Source organism: Microchirus variegatus, assembly GCF_963457635.1.
Source record: "Microchirus variegatus genome assembly, chromosome: 2".
Lineage (NCBI taxonomy): Eukaryota > Metazoa > Chordata > Actinopteri > Pleuronectiformes > Soleidae > Microchirus > Microchirus variegatus.
The window spans coordinates 22,714,047-22,736,096 of NC_139803.1; the positions used below are offsets into that span (position 1 = coordinate 22,714,047).

Consider the following 22,050-nt stretch of genomic DNA (forward strand, 5'->3'; position numbering starts at 1 on the left):
CTATTAATCTCTCCGTCTATCTTCCCTCCCTCCTTAATTGTCTGGCAAATATCTCGACAAGAGAAAGACAAATATCACTTCTTTTTTTTTTCTCTTGTGGATATTGTTCTGTCTGAACTCGCCGTCACAGCCTCAATAATTTATCACCTATTCACTCCTACTCTGTCTTTTCTTCTCTTTCGCGTCTTTCTCTCTCTCACCATTTTTTTCCCCCACTCCAACTTTTAGTTGTCTGTGTGTGTGTGTGTGTGTGTGTGTGTGTGTGTGTGTGTGTGTGTGTGTGTGTGTGTGTGTGTGTGTGTGTGTCTCTGTGCGTCTACTTGTCTATCTTTGATGCTGAGGACATCTCAGCTGCAAGGCGATGCCACGGGGATAATTGCTCTTATGCCACAGTTTGTCGGCAAGTTTCACCTAATTAGACCTTATTAGAGGCGAGAATGAGCAGAAGGGGAGAAACAAGAGAGACGACTGCAGAGCGAACACAAGCTCCCTTTGGTTGCGTCTCCTTCTCCTCCTGTTGCTCTTTTTGCATCACTTTTTAACTACCTCTTCTCCCATTGTCTCACAAAGCCTTGAGTATTTTCATCATTTTTTTTTTTTCCCTCCCTGGATAAATATTTTATTGCCCTCCCTCAGCCACATGGAGTAGTAATCTGTCTGACACCTGACAACGTACACTGTCATGCTAAGGCTGATTGCTCCGCCATGCAAAATAGATCTGTCTGTACTGGGAATGTCTCGCTTTTCTCACGCATTCTTTCCTGATCTTTGGATTCAAATTGGAACCATGTGAAATGGTGTAAATGACATTTGGAACTTGTTTTTTTTTAGCTTTCCTAATGTGAAAAATGTGATGGAGGCAGATTTGAGTTAGTGTGAGATTGGTATCTGGCATTTTATAGAACACAGGACGTCATGTCGTGTAAGAAAAAAAAAATGGTCGAAATCCAAGTCTTTGTATTGGTAGGTCAGTGTGCATGTGCGTGGAAACTCATAATGACCTGAGTGCACATGTTCACAGGAGTTATTTACAGAGCACTCACACTTTCTTCTAAAAGTTCTTTACATCACTCTCTTCTCTTGCACGTGTCTCTCTCCTTCTCCTGTCTTTGTGAGTGTCCTCGATTCTTTCTCCTTCCCTCCCGTCTTCCTGACTCCCCTCTCCTCTCCACTGCTCTCTTTGGCAGTGTGTTTGGCCTGTGACGGCCCAGAGGCAGCCATGCTGTCTTCTCCACTCAATCTGCCGTTTCCCTTCTCCCAGGCCCTGACCCTCAACTCCTTACACTCTCCTCCTCTCTCTCTCTTTTACCTTTTTTTTCTCTCTCTCTTTGCCTCTATCACTTCCCCAAAGCCTCAGCTGTTTGGGTTGAATTTGCTGGCTGGAAAAGAGGGCAAGAGGTTATGGACATTCAGTTGCAAAATGTAGAGACAAGATAGAGAGGAAGGAGCAACAGTGTTGGGAAAAAAATAAATGAATGCAGCCAGACAAGTGGACTCAGACATGCTACAGGTTAAAAGACTAAGTCGCATACAAACACAGTTTAAACTAAAATTGCCAAGAAATGCCCACACAACAGACACGAGTGTGCATAAGTCCAGAAGCGCAATTGAACATCACAGAGCGAGGGATAAAGACACCGCATCGAATTGCTACTGTACCCCGGTGGTGGCGACTCTTTGAAAAATCCCTCAGTGTAAGCCAGTCAGCTGATCGGGTGGCTGACTAAAGCCGGCCAAGAAAAGCCGTAGCTCAAGTGGTGCAGAAGGTGTCCCACTTTCAGCCCTTTTTTTTACGTTTGCACAAATGAAGAAAGTCAGAGCTGCACGGAAGCCTTTAAATAAAAATCACCAAATGCGCACAGTGGGAGGCACAGAAATCTCACAGCACTGCATTATGTGCTGATCTTGAAAATGTCCGATCACGTTACAAACAATATCGTGTGATAATGAGGTGTGACTCATGCATTCATTCGTAGACTTTTAATTTTGTAGCAGTGCAAAGATGCCGTCCCTTCTCTAGAAATAGAGCTGCAACTAACGATTATTTTCCTAATGGATTAATCTGCTGATTATTTTCTCGATTGATCGATGAATCGGTTGGTCAATAAAATGTCAGAAAATGTTAAAAAAAACATTGATCAGTGTCCGTCAAACCTGGAAATGACGATGTTCTTGAATGTCTTGTTTTGTCCACAAACCAAAATGATTCAGTTTTAATGATTTCTTTGTTATGTGGAGCAAAGACTAAGAAAATATTCACATTTAAGAAGCTGAAACAATCAGAAATCTTGTTTCAATCATGAAAAAAAGCTTCAAATCGATGAATCGATTATCAAAATAGTTGACGATTAATTTAGTAATCGATTAATAATCGATTCATCGATTAATCGTTTCAGCTCTATCTAGAAATCAACTTTTTAACAACGGGCAACGGTATCCGAAAACCGGAAGTCTGCTAAGTCCTATTCTTGGCTCCACAGTGCAGCACAGAGTTCTACACAAACTTCCAGCCTCAGCGGATTTATCTGTCCAGTGGATACATGTTGTATATGACGGCAATGTTCCTGCTAGAGCCTGCAAATGATCACTTTTCCAAATGCTAACTGCTGTTAGCTCCCAGTAGCCTCTGTGGCTGATGTAATGTTCTGTCCTTTTAGTTTCGTTTTACTTTTTTTTAAGGTGGACTTTTAAGGTGGACCTAAAGAGATACTACTAAACAGAGTGTTCTGAACAGGGCTGTTTTGGCAGGGTGATTGAACTGCTGTGGTGCTTCATCCTTATGGTATTTTGACCAAAGCATGTCACAGACATGTTCATTAGGACACCAGGGAACTAGGTTAACTTGGCAAAATAGGGTATAATATGACTCCTTTAACTCGACAGTGAGAACTAAAGAATGGATCACAGTCACACAAGGCAAGGCAACTTCATGTATGAAGCTTGATGAAAAAAGGAGCTAAAATAGAAAGGTGTTAATGGGTTTCCAGTGAAAAGCCTTTATGGACGGACTATTGCCTCCTGCTCTAGACACAGAGTTATGGTCGCGTGCACCTGCCAGTGGCACCCAGTCTACGCCCGCATTTTTTTGTCTGCCTCTGGTTCCGCAAATAACAAAGACGGCGCGCCCCCAGGGGACGGAGAGACCTTCTTGTGCGTCTCTCAGTGTTGCAGGGAGGCTTTTTAACACAGTCGAGTGACCCACTTGTATTGTGTTATGGTGTGGTTAATAGTTTGGGCTTGTGGGATGTTTGTGAATATGCAACAAAAGCTTGCTACTGTGCTGTGTGTGTGTGTGTGTGTGTGTGTGTGTGTGTGTGTGTGTGTGTGTGTGTGTGTGTGTGTGTGTGTGTGTGTGTGTGTGTGTGTGTGTGTGTGTGTGTGCTCGCAGGGCTTTTCTTTGAAGATTGAGTCTTGCAAGGGATTATGGGTACATATAGAGGCACCAGTGCATGTCTTCTTCATAGAAATGTTTTGAAACAGCTTTTTTTTTTTTTTCATGTTTGTGCCTACTTTAAGGCAGATTCAAATGGAGGTTGACCGATTTTTCATGGCTGATGGTGATCTTGATAAACCTGAGCAGTCATTTACTCCCATTTCTTAATTTCAATTACATTATTACATTACATGTCATTTAGCAGACACTTTTATCCAAAGCGACTTACAATTGGGTACAACCAGCCAGGGGTGGAGTTGAACTTGTGACTAGCGGTCTTAACCACTGAGTGGCTCCACCCCCCAACAAACATTTAACCATACCAATGAATTGGCCTAACTCTAGATTTATGTTCAATGAATATTGAATCAAACCCAGCACTGTGGGATTATAAAGTCATAGTTATGTCAGTTGTGTTTTTGCATTATTTGCTAAAAAAAAACCCAACGACATTGAGCAGACATAATTGAGCATAACTAAAAGCTAATGCCAACTGCTGTCCTTGTCCAGAGGTTCAGTGATGCGTGGACTAAGCGGTTTTAAAATACTCATATTGATGGCTTAAACTCAGTCAAACAGAGGGGGGGGGGGGAAACAGCAATTTTGCTTTGATATAGTAACGCAATCCATTAGCTCAGTGGGAAGCATCTTCAATTTGAGCAAGCCTGCAGAGTCAGTGTACCATGACTGGGAAATAATCAGCCACGTTTCAGCGTACGCAACACAGCCGAAATATGACGGTGAAGGTTGGCTGCTTACTCTGTGAGAGCCAGGGGGAAGCAAAAGGGTCCTCCCTGCTGATATTTGACTAGTTAGTCTGAATATGGCTCGGGCATGGAGGCAATTGGATGAGTGTTCAGGAGCAGGGTGCCGCGGCCTCAAGAGGGGAAACCTGATGGCTCAATCTGAGGTGTAAATGAGAAAGACAATCAGTACCTGCTGTCCGCTTGTCTTTTTTTGATGGCTGTTTTCTGCTGGAAGGACGCTTGTACATCGCCATGCTCTTGTTCTACAGCCACAGTTATCGTTTCCATCACATCAGCTGGCATGTCAACCGTTTTTTTTTTTTCGATTGCCATTACCTCTCTCAATTCAGTTTTATTTTCTTCGCCCTATCTCCTCATTAATTTAGCTATTTACATTTCATTAAGCAGAACTACTCGGGTTGTTTGTGCTCGCTAATGGCAAAAAAGAAAAAAGAAAAGTTATTTGATTTTTTCCATCGACTGGAAGTTTCTACCCGAGGCGTTGCCTATGCATTGAGAGCCAATCATTATTTGATGCATAACAAAGGTAATTTGTGACAGAAAAAAATGGATTTCACAGGGGTATTTAGCAGAAACAGGGCGTCTCGCTGTGTAGGAATGGCACTCTTGAAGTAATATTGAATATTTTTGCTGAGAGGCATGAAACAAAGGATTCATTTGTTGATTAAAACACAAAGCAGTTGGACTTTTTGTATTTTTTTTTCTACCTTCTCTTTCTTTGCTGTCCTTGTGTCCTCAATCATTTGTCTGCTGCTCTGCAAAAAACCTGAGATCCGTTATAGTACTTCAATGGTAGTTTCTCATACTCATATGAATATATTCACTGCTTCGGTGCCAAACATAAAGAGTGATTCCTGTTCTATTTTTTTTTCTTTTACAGGAGAAAAAGAGCATTAAAAGTAAGCCATGGTCCAAACTCTTTTTGTTTTCCTTTTTTTAAGTGTGGGCAAAGGCATGCTTGGCTTAATTTGCACTCACCCGCTCTTCTGCTTGATTTTGGTTTTCCATGCTTTGCATCAGGTCATGAATAAATTACATCTAACATAGCATCTCTATAACATTGGCTATGTTCAGATAAACAGGCTGAAGTGTCTCCAATTCCATATCCAATTTTTTTTATTTTTGCCGTTGATGTGATCAGATCTCCATGCCGTGTGGACACAAATCTGATCATCAATTTTCACGTGGTCACAGATTAGATATATATCCAATACGTTGCCATGTGATGAGTGGAGAACAGTCATAGTAGAATCTAAGCGACCTTTTGCGTATATGCATGCACTGAGCATCCGTCCAGGAATTAGCAGATGACCACCAGAGGGCAACTGTGCTGAAGAACTAAACTTTGAATGGAAGTCTAAGAGAAAATTAGCTTCTCTGACTTGAAGTAAATGGTCCACTTTCAGCTCTTCAGTGGAACTTGACTTTTTTAAATTAGTTTGTATTTAGAGGAAAATAGATCAAGAACAAATAATTACACAATTTGGCATGGTTGCAGGTGGCGTTGGTGAACTTTTGGTTGCAAAAACTGACATTGCGCCGGTTCCCAAAGACTACATTTGGGAAGATTTAATTTTTATGCACAATCTGAACTTGGTCGTCACCGACCTGTGCAGACAGTGTGGTAGAAATCAAACAACAATGGAGGCAATGGAGCAGAGAGGCCTCTTCCAGAGCAAAATCTGACCCACAAATATGCTTTGTGTGTGCAAAAAGACACTTGCATCTATGAATGTGAGTTCTAAAATCTGAAATGTAATTAATCACAATCAAATTGGATTTGAACAATGCGGCCTGTAATCTGAACGTAGCCTTTATGTAGTGGCACTTTTATGAAAGTTGCCATTGTTTGGTCAAGGCTGTGGAGTCGACTCCCCTTTTCCAAATCTCACGAAACAGTTTTCTTCCTCATAATGAGCCAATTTTTCAGCTTCAGTTCATTGTATTTGGCTTAATTATCTTTCCCATATTGCACTGTCCGACTTAAGTCATTAGCAGTGAGTATCTGTCAAACCTGTTGTTCTTGTAAGCACATAATTTGCTCTCCACAATAATAACAGGATATGTAGTTAATCTAAGCCCAGCGACCGGCAAGGTAATTAGTTAAGACCCCTATTAGTGAATTTAAGAGGATATCGGGGCGCTTGAGCCACACAAAGCTATTAAGCTACTTAGATAAGAATATGATTGCCGTCTGTCACTCACCAGATAAGAAACTGGGGTGTTTCTTTTTTGCTGCACATTTTAAACTAATTGTGGGATTTCCATTGAACAAAAAATAGCTGTTCTACTCCCTCCATCTATGCCCCTCTCCTTCCCTTTTCGGCACAAAGCATGATATTTGTTTATACCCCTGACTCACGCCACCATTTTTATTAGTTTGAGGCTGTTGTCATAGCAAGTGGAGTCTTCGTTTTTGTTTGTTGTTTTTCCTTTATGTGGTATGGATTCTGCATGAAAAAAAACATATCTGTTTGGGATTAGGTCTCTTCACTGGTGACACAATTCTAAACTTACATTAGCTGTGACACTGAGTGATTGGCTTTAAATGATTGATTGATTTATTTTTACTTTCTGTCATGAACATTTAGATGCGGTGATGACCACATTAGGGAGAATAATGCAGATTCACGCATCTAATGAAGGAGTTCATTCTATTGAAATCATTGAAACACATCGCAACAACAAACACTTATTCTGTCAGACATGCGAGTTAATCAATAAATATCCCACTGCAGCGAAACGAACAATATCATTTACTTTTGTGTTTTTTCTCCATTTCTGCTTATTCTCTCAGACTCTCGGCCCTTGCCTGACGTAGCCATGACCGGCAAGTGCACCCGGGAATGCGACGAGTACGGCCACTCGGACTCCTGTTGGATGCCTGTGCGCACGTCGCCCGAGCGACGGCCATCCAAGTCCACCACCACCCCCCAACAACCAAAGCTTTCCACTTTCATGAGCGGCAATGGCAGCGGCGGCAGCAGCAGCAGCAGCAGCAGTGCCGACCAGCCCGGCAGCCAAGAGACCCTCGCCATGGCCGCAATGGCCAACGGAGACCCCACCGCCGCGCATATGCTGGGCGACCGCAATCGCAACCTGCTCAACAAGAAGATGGCCTCCTCCTCCTCCTCCTATGAGGCCTTTGGCTCGCCTTCCTACGGCTCACCAGGAGGCGGGGAGGAGGTGCTGCGCCACCCCACAGAGGAGATCCCCCTGGCACCTACCGGGGAGTACAAACCCACGACTTGTGGCACCTTAACGCGGCGCGAGGTGTACCTGTGAGCTGGGAGGGTTAGACACACCTGTATGGCACTAAACTACAACACTAAGCGTAGCTGCTTTAACCCACCACCATTACAGCTCTTGAAGCTTTTAGCCTCCCTTGTTCTTGCACAAGGTAGTACCTGAACTTTCTCCAAAGACTTTTACAACAGCTTCTTATTGGATAGATAAACAGTACCATTTCAAGAAAGAAGGGAGCAGGTGGGGGAACTGTTGTGGGCAATGATTGGACTTTGGATAAAGCTGTTTCTACCGGTGTGTCGGGCTCTTGGGACACAATCTGCTGCCTGACAGTCAACCTGTACAATAATAATCAACTCATTTTACATAATCAGTACATGCATGCATTTCCCCTGTCACCGATACACCCTGAAGATGATACTCTGTAAAAGACACCATTTCTCTTTTTTTCTGTTTATGTTTTTTTTCTAGAAGCAAAGCTGTACATGTGAATTATTTTGACTATTTACAAGTGTCTGGCTATACCTATCTCTATTTTTTTTTTTTCATTTTTATTCTGAACAGGCCCAGCGCTCTGGCCGTGACACTCTGTGGCTGCGACAATATTGGACACAATGGTCTCTCTACCATCAGCCATGTTGACTCTTTGTGATAACATTTGCTTGGGAGCTGAAGGAGACTCTGCTACATTGGAAACTTTCAATGACAGAAAAAAAGACTAAGCTTTAAAACACTCAACTTTACAGTCAGTCCTCTCTTGAAGTGGATGGAATACATTGGAATTTGCTGCAACAAACCCTTGGTACAGACCACATCACCACTGATACACTATGATGAACACATGACTGACTCTATCTTACTTGTGTGAAGCACTCTTCACAGGTTAAAAAAAATCACTCATTGTACAGAAATCATCGGACGCTAACCGCTCTCATTCCCTTGTGTCGCGCTACCTTTCCTCAGTCTCTTTGTAATTCGTCTTTGTTCAGTGACACCGTGACCAAAACCTTCTTTAAGAAATGCAAGATCTTAGAGCCATGACCTGACATCACACTGGCTGGAAAAGGACGTGTGCATGTTTGTGTGTGTGTGTGTGTGTGTGTGTGTGTGTGTGTGTGTGTGTGTGTGAGAGAGTGAGAGAGTGGATGTATTCCTATTGCCTCAATGGGATCCTAGAGTTTAAATCAGTGCTATGGGTTTTTTTATGTTTTTGTTTTTTTTCCCCCCAAACATGAGCAGATAAAGCTGATTCATTTAAATGAGGCCAGTGGCACTGCTGTATTGACTGAAAACATTGGGTAAGGACAGTGTGTGGCATGCAGAGATTAAAATTACGGAGGTGCAATTGAAAATGTATGCGTGTATTGGCCAGATATGCAGATTACTGTACAGTATGTGTGTGTACAGGCCATGTAGATTTGACACAATAGGCATAGAAAGGCGTAAACATGGCCAAGTTGGTCCTAAAACGGCTGCAAAAGCAGCTTTTTAGCGTCACAACTTTTTTTCTTTGTGATAGACTGAGCAATAAATATAATGTACGTGTGACCAACCAGCATCAACTGCTTTCTCTCACATCTTCAAAAAAGACACCAAGCTGACATTAACCCGACATTTGGCTGTCTTAGAGTCTTTTTTAGCACTAGTCATTGATACGTTCTGTATTACATGGCGTCTTTGAGCACGAATGTAAGAATCCAGCTCAATGGAGAACAATCAAAATGCAAAGCTTGAATGCGCAGGAACCAGGATGTTTTTATTTTAAATTTTTATTTTAAGGGCCAATTGAAATCACAGCTTAGCCAGCAAGATGAAACATTCCCCCATTTACACACAAGAATAGCTTTCCGGGAGAACATTGATTGAAGTACTCGTTTTTATGTTGTTTTAAAGGATGTATCTTGAATAAGAATGTGACGTACATCCTCAGAGCTCACACTTAATGACTACTTTCACACGATGTTGTGCCTCCTCGCTGAACCGTAATTTTTCTTTCTCGCAGCCACAGACGTATAAACTCTCACGATTGTAATAAAGCAAAAGAATATCTGATGCAATGGAACCTTTTTCTAAACGTAAGTGTAAACCCCTTTGGTTTAAACGGACCTGCTTTTTTCAGCATTCCGGCAGCAGTCTATAGTCTGTAAGTACTACTCGTTGTTCGACAGAAAAGTGCTCCTATACTTATCAACTGTATACATGAATATTTACTTTTTACTGCACGTTTAATGGGAAACTTACTTCACTTACTGCGAAGGAAAAAGAAAAAAAAAGTAAAACGAAATGAAAAAAAAAAATCTTATCGCTGTGAACATGGAAATCCACCTTGTTGCTTGCTTTTGTTATACTTAAAGAAAAATTAGCCATTGATTAGCGAACATAGTACAGTTAAGACTCCACATACAGTTGATTTTTGATGCCTAATTTCATTGTCTCTCATAAACATGCAAATCCAAATCTTTTAAATGTCTCATTTATATCATGAAATTTCAGAGAGTCTTGTTTTTTTGTTTTTTTTCCTCTTTTGTTACATACTAACAGTTAAAATCACGGAAATGATCACAACAATGTACGATGTGCTTTTATTTTTTTCCTTTATCTGATGCCATTTTGTATATTTAGAGTGCTTCTGAAAAAAAAAAAAAACACATTTCAAAAAAATACGAGTGTGAATGCAAATATGCAATTGTGCCTTTTTATACCAATCGGTATGATTCAATGTTGATTCTGAACAGTGCATAAACAATGACAATGCGTTACATGAGGTGGCACGTGAGACTGAAGTGCGTTCACATATCTTCAAAAATGAAATCCTGTGATGTCAAAAGGCTTCTCGGAGGTGAGACCAGTCAAATGTCAGCGGGCCCAATATACATCCAATATCCGAGTGGATAACGTGCACTGGGTTCAATGATCTTGTTGAAATATCCATTTCCTAGCATAGTGCATTTCTGAATGCGTACAGGTACACTGAAGCGTTGCTTGTTGGTAGTAATAATAATAATCATATAATGGATTTTCTTTCATCGTCGTGTTCCAGTCATGTACATGTAAAACATCAGAGGTCAAGGCACCTACTTTGTGCATGAAATGAGCTCTCGGACTGAATATAGAAGCATAGGAAGATAGGTGGGTGGGGAGGGGTTGTTGGACAGAAAAAAAAAATGCTTGGAGACATTCGATTGTGCGTAGTTGAGGGAGCCTAGAGATAAAAATGCTAATGTGACAGTTTACTAGGAAGAGTGGAAGTCGGAGACGAGAAAAAAATATATATGGAAAACACATATACACAAAAAAAACAGTGGACGGGAGAGTAACTGACAGAGCACACACCTCAGGATGTGCCGAGCGACACAACACTCACACCCACAGATTTACAGAAGGCACAGAGTATATGCACATCGGTCGATGATGAAACAGATTCCAACAAGAAAAGCCGGATTTGATGTTTGCGCCAAAATTGCAACACAGTATTTTTTTTGGATTTCCTTGATCACATGAAGGACTCATGAACCTCAGACAAAAAGGGTAATGAAGGACAATATGCACAGCAGTTCAGTTGTGAGCTGTGACAGACTCAAAATGTCTCTTTTTCTGGTCCTCGCTGAGGTAAATGCGACAGGAATTTGCACGATTTTCTGAAATTTTCTTTTCTTCCATTTGACCGACCGCAAAGTCGTACACAAACATCGCCATCGAAACGTCTGGCTATCCCGTCGCCGCCCCAAGGTGTGTGTTCAGTCTGTGCTCGCCGCTAATTCATATAGCATTCACGGTGTGTAATGAGATTTGTAATATTAACCATTAGTTATTTGTCCTACGACTTGGATGTTGATATAGATAAATTGAGGAACAAAAATTTATCATCGTTTAATATGAGTCACTATGCACGCAGCTTAGCTGAACATGGCAAAGTGTATTGAACGCAAGTCCACTTCTATTTATGAGATATTTTACATAATTTAATTTTGCTTTTGTACAGGTTTGTGTAAATAAATTGCTTGTCATTTTTGTCTCTGCAGAAATTAAAATATAACATGTTGAAAACACTCTTTTAGTGACATTTTGTGTTTTTTTCATTAAAAAAGATGCTATTTATGGAACATATGCTATAATGCAGCAAGGTTTTTGTTACAATAGAAATGCAAACAACTAAATATTCAAATTTACAATTGGTCGTTAACAATTCAACAAGAAGATTATTCATGCAAATTCAGGTTTACAGCCATTTATCGCAATGTGTTCTTAAAACTGCAAATTGTAATAGATGCATGTTATTTCAAGGGCAGAGTAACTAACTGGAATGTGAGGCCAATGCCTGTATTCTCTTCTTTGGCCACCAGGGGGTGACTCCACTGATCAAATACATGTACATGTGTATATAATTAAGTATATTGTGAGGAGTATATTGTTTCAATGAGTAGTTTCAGGTCATAAAAAATATGATGAAGCAAGGCTTCAAAAAAAAAAAGCAGTTCACAGATCAGTTCATTACATCACAGCAGGTTCCCTGGATTAATGATGCATTCCATTTACATTGGAAGTTAGTTCCAGAGAGTAAATCACATTCGTTAGAAAACAACATGGACGCAAACAAATCCCAGGCTAGCCCTTATTAGCAATACCAGTCAATAACAATGCTTTACATGTTTGTTTTGTGCACAGAAAGAGCACAGCAACAGATACAAGCTGACTATGTGCATGACGGAAGTGCTGCCCAAACATCTATTGGAATTCTGTGTTGGGGTTGGTGAGGTTGATGCAACTTTCTGGTCTGGAAATCCAACTCGACTTTTGGTCTCCACAAAGAACCTTTTTGTATTTGTACTTTGGGCAAAGGCCCTGCTTCATGGGGCCATCATCGTGTGCTACCATTTCTGTACAGCAGTACTTTGAGGAGCTGATGAATGAGGGAAATGAGAGAGAGAGAGAGCAGGACAGATGTAGAGGAAAGGCGATGGAAGGTGCTGATGGAGAAGTAAAGACAAGGTCAGAAGGAGTTGCAGTGTGATCTTTGTGGATCTAGAGAAAGCTTAGGATCGGGTGCCAGAGGGGAACTGAAGTACTGTATAAGGAAATCAGGAGTGGCAGAGAAGTATGTGAGGGTGGTGCAGGACATGTATGAGGACAGTGAGAGGTGTGCAGCGGAAGTGACAGATGGGTTCAAGGTTGAGGTTGGATAACATCAGGGATCGGCTCTGAGCCCCTTCTTGTTTGCAATGGTGACGGGCAGGTTGACAGATAAGGTCAGGCAATAGTTTCCGTGGGCTATGTTATTGCAGGTATTCTAATCTGTAGTGAGAGTAGGGGACGGATAGAAGAGAGCCGGAAGTGGCGGAGGTATGCATCTGTGCTCGAATGACAGTGAGTGTCAGGGGTGATGTGTGACAAGGATAGCAGCACAAGTGACAGGGAATGTCTGTAAGACGGTAGTGGTATGGTGGTGTATGGCTTAGAGACAGTGGCACTGTCAAGAAATGGGTTTCTCAATCCTGGTTCTGGGGGCCCACTGCCCTGCTATGTTGGAGCAAGGAAACATCTTAAACATGCATGGCAGTGGTTCCCCAGAATCATGCTGACAGAAGATGCTGACATTTTCGTTGGGAATGACCAGGGTGGTTCAGGATTAGAAATTAGAAGGTATGGTCATGTGCAGAGGAGGGACAGTGATTATATTGGACAAAGGATGTTGAAGTTGGAGTTGCCGGGCAGGAAGAAAAGGGAAAGAAGAGATTCATGGATGATGCGAAGGAGGACATGAGGAAAGTGGAAAGAAGAAGTTGTCCAAACCTGGATCAGCTGGTGGACACTTTACATAATTTTTTGATAAATTACTTTTGTTTCAATCTCCAGGGCTAACCCTAACCCCTAACCCTCACCATTAGATGTCACTAATACTAATATAGTGGACCTTTTAAAGGGACACTGCGTAGTATTTATGGGTTTATATGACCCCAAATCCACTTTTTTATACATATTATGTGCTCGTGCATTGTCTAGTCGCTGTAAAATAGTTTTTGTTTCATTTTCGTAGTGTTTCAAAAAGTCATGTAAAATCACATGGTCGCAAGCCGCTGTTGCATTGCCACTGTTAGCAGCGAGACGCCATGTTTCTACTGGAGCCTGTATAGACAAACCCGAGAGAACAAATGAAGCGTCGCTTTACTTGTGGCGGAAGTCCCGAGCTGATCTTTTTACGCGTTTACAATGGAGGACCACACGTATTTTACAGCTGATAAAGGAACACCCGCACATGACCGTACGCCCATACCACGGTGAGAGAGACGACGAGGACGACATTCGACCGGCTGAGGATACTGTAGCGCTCAGGGAAGGGAGGGGGTGAGCAGAGGAGCAGTTTGTTGTTGTAAATTTCAGCCTCTCCTCTAGATGTCACTATAAACTACTTACTTCACCTTTAAAAGCTCTACGGTGCGGAGTGGAACATAATCTGGTGATAACCTTTTATGGGGTTCCCATTTGCCATATACTCCACACAGCTGTTTGAGTTGTTAAAATAATTAATATAGCTTTAAAAAGCAGGTAATATAAACTCAGTAGGTGAGCATGCAGTTGGTTTTTACATTTTATTAATTAGATCGAGTCCGTATATTACATTAATGGTGGTGTTAAACAGTCAGGTGCAAAACTCATTCAAATCTCATTCTGCCTTGTACTGATAACCGTGTCAGTACATGTATGCACTGCATAGCGTTTGTGCTAACGCACACTTGTTGACAAGTAAACAAGCATTCATATGTATTTGAGCATCTCTCACCTTGTCTGATTGCCTGCGTTGATGCATGAGGCGATTACAGTCTTGGTGATTAGAGATCCATTCTACTCCGTTCCCTACGCTCTGATTAACAACAAGCCTCAAACCGCTAATAGCATCTTAATAGGAAAGTACAAAGCAGTGTAAAATTACATCTCCAGTGTTCAATAATTTGTAGAGAGCTCTCCGCTTGACTGTCAAAGGAAAATTAGAGGGCGCACGCATGGTGAGAACACGAGACACGACAGTGTTGTGTCATATCACTCCCCAGAATTATCACCTGAAAAGCTTTGTTTTCAGCCTGAGGAGTTTGTGTTTGTCTATTTCAATTTCTATTGAAAATTCAGAAGTGTGACAATTATGATTTTTTTCTCTCCCTTCCTGCATGTTTATTTTCAAAAGAGGTAACTTCTAAAGAAATACTTGGTTTGAATCTCGTTGATATGCAAATGGTCTTGCTTATTTTCTTGTCTTTTGTGAAGCATTTTTTGAATTGCCTGCCATGGAATAATCAGTGGGTAGTATTCATGTTTCTGTTGACAGAGGTGAAAATTAAGACAAATTAGAGTGGATTTGAATGTAATTAATGTTTTGCAGGATGCATACCAATGAACTGTGGGGATTTATTTTTATGAATATATCAATATCTGAATGCCAAAAACAAGATACAATTAGGCAAAGTTACTGGCTTCTTTGGAATCCCTAGGTAGAATGAGTTATCAGCAAAGGGCAATAACATAAAAAAAAGTTTACAAAAATCAAGAAAGATGAGTTCCAATTTAAATTCTAAACATTTTACGCATACATTTAGCTTTATTCACTTGAACACCATCTATTTGTTTTGTTATTTTTGGTTACTATATGAATTTATGCTAAAAACTGTTATTTGACTAAAAGATACAGTAACTTAGAATTAGTTGGTGCATTAACATGCATCTTTATGTAGTACTTGTAGACCCTATGGAAACCAGAGGCGTCACTAGGTTTTAAGGACAGGGGAGGCTTAGCCCCCAAGAGAAGCACAGGATGTCAGCGAACATAGCGCACAAGAACAAAATTTCACAAACAGCTGACAGACTGAGAAACTGAGTAACTGATCAACATAGAGGCTAATGCCATGACTTTCCCTCACAACAAAGTCAGTGTTTGCTTGCACAGGTTACATTTTGGGCACATATGTAACTAAAATGGTTGCAATTTCAAGCCCGGAAAAATATCAATTAATGACTTAAATTAAAGTAATATTAAGATACTGTTATATTTGGGTCAGGCTAATTTGGCTTTTATATAAATATCTTGGCTTTCTCCACTTTCTTATCATTACTCTCCTCAGTGAAAGCTCAAGTTAAATAAGTCTTATATGGTGCACCTTGACTGAAATGTTTCATATCTCACATTCATGTTGAGTTCCATAAAATTCCAAGACTGTCTGCATCACAAATGACTCTATCCTGTGAAATCCTTTAGACTCACCTTTCCAGTAGATGTCTCTCTCCTCTCACCCCCATGTGCTCCTCTGCCCTGACTCCTACAGGTCAATAGTGATAATTATTAGTGTACTATTATCATTGTTATTATTATCCACTGATGATAATCATATGTGAATGAGCTCAGCGTAAATTGAAAAACACAGCTGATGCTCCGGAAGTTAGTCTATGGTAAAAAAGAGTGCACTGCACACTTAACCCTATAAACAACTAGGGCCTTCACAATGCAGACTACCTAGCTAGCTAGCTAAGTAGCAGTGTTCTTTTAGAGCAGGAATGTAACTTTTGACCCCAAAACAACAAGCTAGGTTTTTATTTTTCAAACAGGGAGCACTTGGTTCATTAATTACATGGGACTTTCTGCTGTTAGCTGTTAGCTGTTAGCTGGAGCTAACTAACTGTTACTAGCAGCAGTGATGAATACTTACTTACTGAAAAAACGTTCTGATGTCCAGTCTTCATTCACGTCATTCTGCTAAGCTGCTGTATTCGCTCTGTGTGCTTCAAGGTGCACACACACACGCTGCAGGAGTGCAAGCAAGGTCGCAGGGAAAACGTGGACTGGATTTTCAGTGACGTGGGCGTTCTCTATATGAACAAGTGGAATGGATTGGATAACGACGCACTGAAGGGGCTTTCTCTGCCTTACACTATGAAGTGAAGGTAAACGGACAGATTTATGATCATATTTAAGTGAATAATGATAGGTTACATCATTATTTATATATTTATTTATTACTCAGATTATGGCCATTTTATATAGAATTATTTGTCGCACTTTTTTGTAAAAAAACAAAAAACGTTAAAATATTATAAAAACTCCAAACTATTTCGGGGGACTTAAGAAAAGTTGATTTTGCATATTATGGGACCTTTAAGCAAGGCGCTTAGTGGGTTGTGATTTTAATCAGCAACCAAATCCTGGGAGCTGCTGAAATGACTGGATTTGCTGCTGCCTCACTGAATTAACAATGCGTCAAACTAAGTAAGAAAACACAAGGAGACATCGCATTGGTGACAGATGCACATTGCAATCTCCTCTTGTCGCCGGTTTGTATCTGCCTGACGTCAACAAGCAAACACTCTCGGTGACTGACAGCTGTCAAAACATGCAGCTCCTTAACACACATTTAGAACATACAGTATTCCACTGAGAGTTGCTTTACATACAGCAACTGTGGCACTTTCTCCTTTCACTATTCACATTCTATGCATGTGAAACAGATCCTATCAGGTCAGGTTAGTCTAATAGCAGGGTGTGGGCGTGAGCATTTTTTTTCCCCTGACTGCATCTCAACAAAGTGCTGTACAACAGTTACAGCAGCACCTGACACTTTTTTTCATTGGCAACAACAAACAGCCTCTGGCAGCTATCAGCAGCGATCGTATCAGACGCAGCCTTGTTATCGTCAGTGCCCATGCATGCAAAGTTGCAAACAGGCCATTTGTGCAACAGAGGCCTGGCCGTGAACACTGACCTCCCACACACAGGTCTTCTCTGTAAGAACAGGAGCACAAACTGAAAGGCCCTAGGTGAAGCCTTGATAATAATCAGGCATTCACCTGAATCAAAGGTCCACTCTGCTTGCTGTGTCGTGTTCAACCAGCCTATGAGGGAAGATAGTGTGGGATAGAGAGGTAGATAAAAAGTGCAGGCGTAGCAGGATAAGAAGCTATGCAGCACCAGTGTACAGCAAAGAGAATGGAGAGCGAGAGAGAAAATCAAAACGTACTGGTCCATATGTAAAGCTAATTAATGAAATCATTGATCACTCCGCCAACATTCAACATGAAGTATACCGTTTTAATATAAATCCCATTCCATTTATGCTCACTGGTGCGAAATAACGACTTGAAATCGCATCAGCGAGGGGAATTCGACCATAAACCTTAGAGGACGCCATTTGATTTCGACAATTTATGACCTTTTTATTGTCTTTAAATTTTATTTTTTCTAGCGCAACTGCAGGAAAAAAGGCAACCGAGGAATAGCAGTTAGGGCTTTGTTAAATTGATTTCTGTTTCATATTTATTTTATGAATGCTCCGAGGGAATTGGGGGGCTAACTTTTTTATGTGTTGCGGAGGGAAGGGAAAAAAGCAAGTTCACGGGGAAACTCTTGCAATAACTTTGATTTAATTGTGGCCGCATAAAATTCTATCAGTGTTTATTTTGTTGCCAATCCCACCCCCTAAAGGGTGATATCATTACAGTTAATTGAATTGCTCTGAAGACAGGGACGGACATGCATGTCGAAAATGTGATTGTACTTACACCGCTGAAGTTAGTGTTTTCTGATGAAAATCCGGACAATGATTAGATTCTGCTTCTTCAGAAGTCATTTCAAACTTTACTAATCAATAATCTTTAACATTTGAGCCACAGGATAGATTTTAAGTGCCATCAGTTTCAGCCATAGTTTATCTAGCGGTCCCTTCAGTTTTAGTCCACATCCATAATTGTGCATTTTTGTCCATACAACTTACTTTCAGTTTGAATTTTTTCTTGTGGACTAAAAATAAAAAGTTTCTTCCCTTTAAACGATATTGTTTCGCATCGTTTCACAGGAGGCAGATTTATTCCTAATAAGATAATTTGCTCTCATCATCCTCTTCTTCTCCCTCACATGGACTTCTACGTAGCCCCCGAATTGACATGAGACTTTTTTTTTTTTTTTCATTTTTCAAATTTCTTATTTTTTTGGGAAACTCGAGATCTTGACTTTAAAACTCAAGATTTAAAAAAAAAAATTCGCCATTTTTTTTTTTTTTTCTCATGTCACTTCAGGGGCTCTGTAGACTTCAGACACTGGTATAGCGAAATTAAATTAAGATAGAGTGAGAGATAAGGTGACTCTAAATGCTAGTATATAATGATATAATGCAGTATTATTATTTTTGTTATTTGTTACATTTTCTATGCAAAGCTGTCAAAAATCCTCAGCTCCACTCCAATCACATACACTGGTATATACAGTAGAACAGGATTTCTGATTTTCTTTCAGGCACCACTGGTGGTACAGTCACCACAGTTTGAGAGCCATGGCTGTAGATTAATACAGAGAGCAGATTTGCGCAGAATATCATATATCTGAGTCTTTTTGACTGCAATTTCTGCAACATTATTATTATTCCAAGAGATCCATGTTCGACAAATCAATCATTACTTCATTGCATACATGTTATTTAATAAATCTCCTCTAAGGGCGCTTTCACACCACTAGTTTGATTATTTGATCCGCACCAGGCAATACAATTGTTATTATGTAACATATGACTCCAGTGTGGTCCACTTTCACACCAGCAAACGAACCAATGCACGATTGACGTTTCATCAATGTGTTTATATCTTCCGGTAGAAAAGTGCCAATTTTGACTCACTATGGAGCAACACGTTCGCACGTTGCTACTTGCTCTGATCTTCCTTTATTACATTCTCTGTATTGGCCATTTTTGGCAAAATATCCAATTTGAGAATGAGTTGCGGCTGCGTCTGGAGAACAATCAGTTGGAGTCGGCGAAGACGTATAGCGCGTCATTTCAGGCAGAGGAGACGCGCTATTTTCATGAATGTGATGAAGATTGCTCCAAATACCTACAAGGTAGGCTATGTCCATGGCATTTACTGCAGAATATGGTTTGGACCCGAGTTCGCGTTCTCACCAGCACCAGAGTCTGACATTTGGTGCGCCTCTTTTTAGCGGTCTCGGTCCGCTTGATTTGGTGTGGACCCGAGTGCGATTGATGCTTTCACATCAACGCAAACAAAACGAACTAGAGTTTTGGTTCGAATGGATCGTTTGGTGCGCACCAACTGCTGTTGGTGTGAAAGTGCCCTAAGAGACCAGGAAAAACAATCTTAAAGTTACTTGGGTTTGGTTTCAGGTCTTCTTCAGGAAAATAGAGCTTAAAGCACAATGCATCAAGTGATCACCACTGTGATTGACAGCTGCTATCATGCTAAAACCATTTTTATATATAATGCAGTGTATGTTAAAATGCAAAAACAGTGTTTTTTTTAAGCAAAAACAGTGTCTCACATGTAAATATGGTTTAGCAGCTACAAAGTAAGACACAGGAAAGTTAATGCTATCCAGACACAGAGGAGGGATGAGTGATATCTCTCCAGTGTCCACAGGTCACTCGTGATTGACCACAAGACTGTCTGTGACCCGGGCTGCCACATGATGAATAGATCCCACACAATGTCCCGCCACTTTATGACAATGCCACTCACGTGATCCCCACCACAGATGGAGAGGCACGGAGGCCGAGGAAAACTGCAGTGGAACAGGCAAATGTACTCACTCCCATTAATCATACATCAGTTGTGAGTGGAATGCACACAAATTTATATGTGCTGGATTTATGTGGCAGAAGCAATTTAAAAAAAAAAAAAATCTATATAAGTCTTAGTAGTCGGAGCAGGGTCGTGATTAATGAGAACTACTTACTTAAGAGAAAGTGAGCGGGTGAGAAGAAAAAAGGGGTTGGAGGAGTTGGAGAAATGACAAATAGATGGCAGGCAACTGTGGGCAAAAGGGATTGAGGGGGGAAAAAAGGTGACTTTACTTGATTGACTATCCGACTCCCTATATACGCCCCAACTGACGCCTTCCATCCCCACTTCATGCGCTCGAAAATAAGCCTTGACAAATGCATTTATTCATGGTATAGCCAAACTCCACTCCACTTCAAAATGTGCTTACTCCTGGAAGTTGTGGAAAAGAGAGAAGGAACTTGTACAGCCACAAAGAAACGCAAGAAATGTCTCAATATCTCTGCAAACTGTATCGGAAATGTGCAGCGTTGAAAAACGAAATGCAAAACCATGACCTGTGACACATGCAATGGCACTTATGAAAGCCTCGGCTACCCTGACATTACAGCCAGGTATGCTGAAAAAACAAAACAAGAACGGAATTTACTGAATATAATATCTGAAAAGCTGTTTATCAGAGGATTTCAAAGTTATTTTGTGTTTGCTTAATTAAGTAGAGCATCCAACCTCGAGGGTGAGACCTGAGAAGACTGATTCAATACAGACTTTTTTAATTCAATGATCATCTTAAAAATCAAATAAACAATTATGCAGGTGCCAAAGTGCTTAAGAGTATATATATATATATTTTTTTTAAATGAACAGGAACAAAAAATAAAAGAATGACCCACTTACAGACTGGACCCTCTTTCTCTCTTAGGGACATCTTGTTTTTTGAACTCTCCAGCTAAGAATTCTTTGAATTGGTGTCTTGAGTGTAATTACAGAGAATTGTTGCATAGATATAAAGCTTTTTTATTATTATTATTATTCAAGCCAATCACAGCCTTCAATCTCCTTTTTCTAATGGGTACAGTCTAGCGCAATTTAAAAAGTTCAGAGTAATTTATTTCCTAATTAACCTTCAAAATAATAAATGCCACTGTAGGAATCATACATTTAGGTTACCCCGCGGAGTCTTATTTTTACCAAAGGGTTCCCATTTACTGTCGCTCTCCAAATTATGTCTTTCTCTGCCTGAGAATCCATTCTGAATGCATTTCCTTAATAACAGAAATTTGGAAGAATATGAAAGGAAAAGTGAATTCTCATTGCTAATATCCATGTTTCTTGTTTGTCTTGTTCTTGTTTATTCCAGTAAATGATTAATGATTAGTGTCAGCGGGGCAACACAGTCACACTCAGGCACCAGTGTGTTAAGGACACTTAGTTAACATACACATAATAGGGCTGAAATAAACCCTTTCAGCAGTGGGGATATCATTTTCAGTGCTGGAAATGTCTCATATGCCTCAAATGCTAATTTAACCAACCAAGCAACCAACTGACCAACCCATCAGCCAGACAGCCACAAGCAGTCAGCCAACTAACAAAAATAACCAGCCAGCCAAGCAGTCAACTAGCCAAACAACATACCGAGACATCTGTCAACCAGCTAACCCATGAACCAATCGGCCGACCAAACAATTAGCCAACCAACCACTGAACCAAAACAACCAGCCAGCCAACCAGCCCAGCTATAGCCAAACAACAAACCAACCGAGCAGCTAAATAGCCAAACAAAATACCAACAAAGCAGCTAACTAGCCAAACAACATACCAACCAACCAACCAGCTAACTCATAAAGCAACTGGCCAAACAACCAACTAACCAGCCAACAAAGCAATTTGCCAATTAACCACTGAACCAAAATAAACAATATACCAACCAACCAACCAACACACCAAGCAAGCAAATCAACCAACTTGTATTAGCTCAAATTTGCCATGATGTAACAGTAATTCAACTCGCAATCACGGTGTTAGTTTGAATTTCAGAAACGTTATTTACTACATGTCAGT

General features: G+C 40.6%; 1 protein-coding gene across 1 annotated transcript in view; it reads left to right on the plus strand.

The window, feature by feature from the left end:
- Positions 1 to 7,485, plus strand: part of pcdh7b (protocadherin 7b) — a gene marked incomplete at both ends in the record, with an annotated part of 114,926 nt that extends 107,441 nt beyond the window's left edge. The window contains 2 exon segments of the mRNA XM_083902211.1: positions 5,081 to 5,099; positions 6,998 to 7,485. Coding sequence (XP_083758337.1) covers positions 5,081 to 5,099; positions 6,998 to 7,485 — 507 coding nt within the window.
- Positions 7,486 to 22,050: the final 14,565 nt, after the last annotated feature.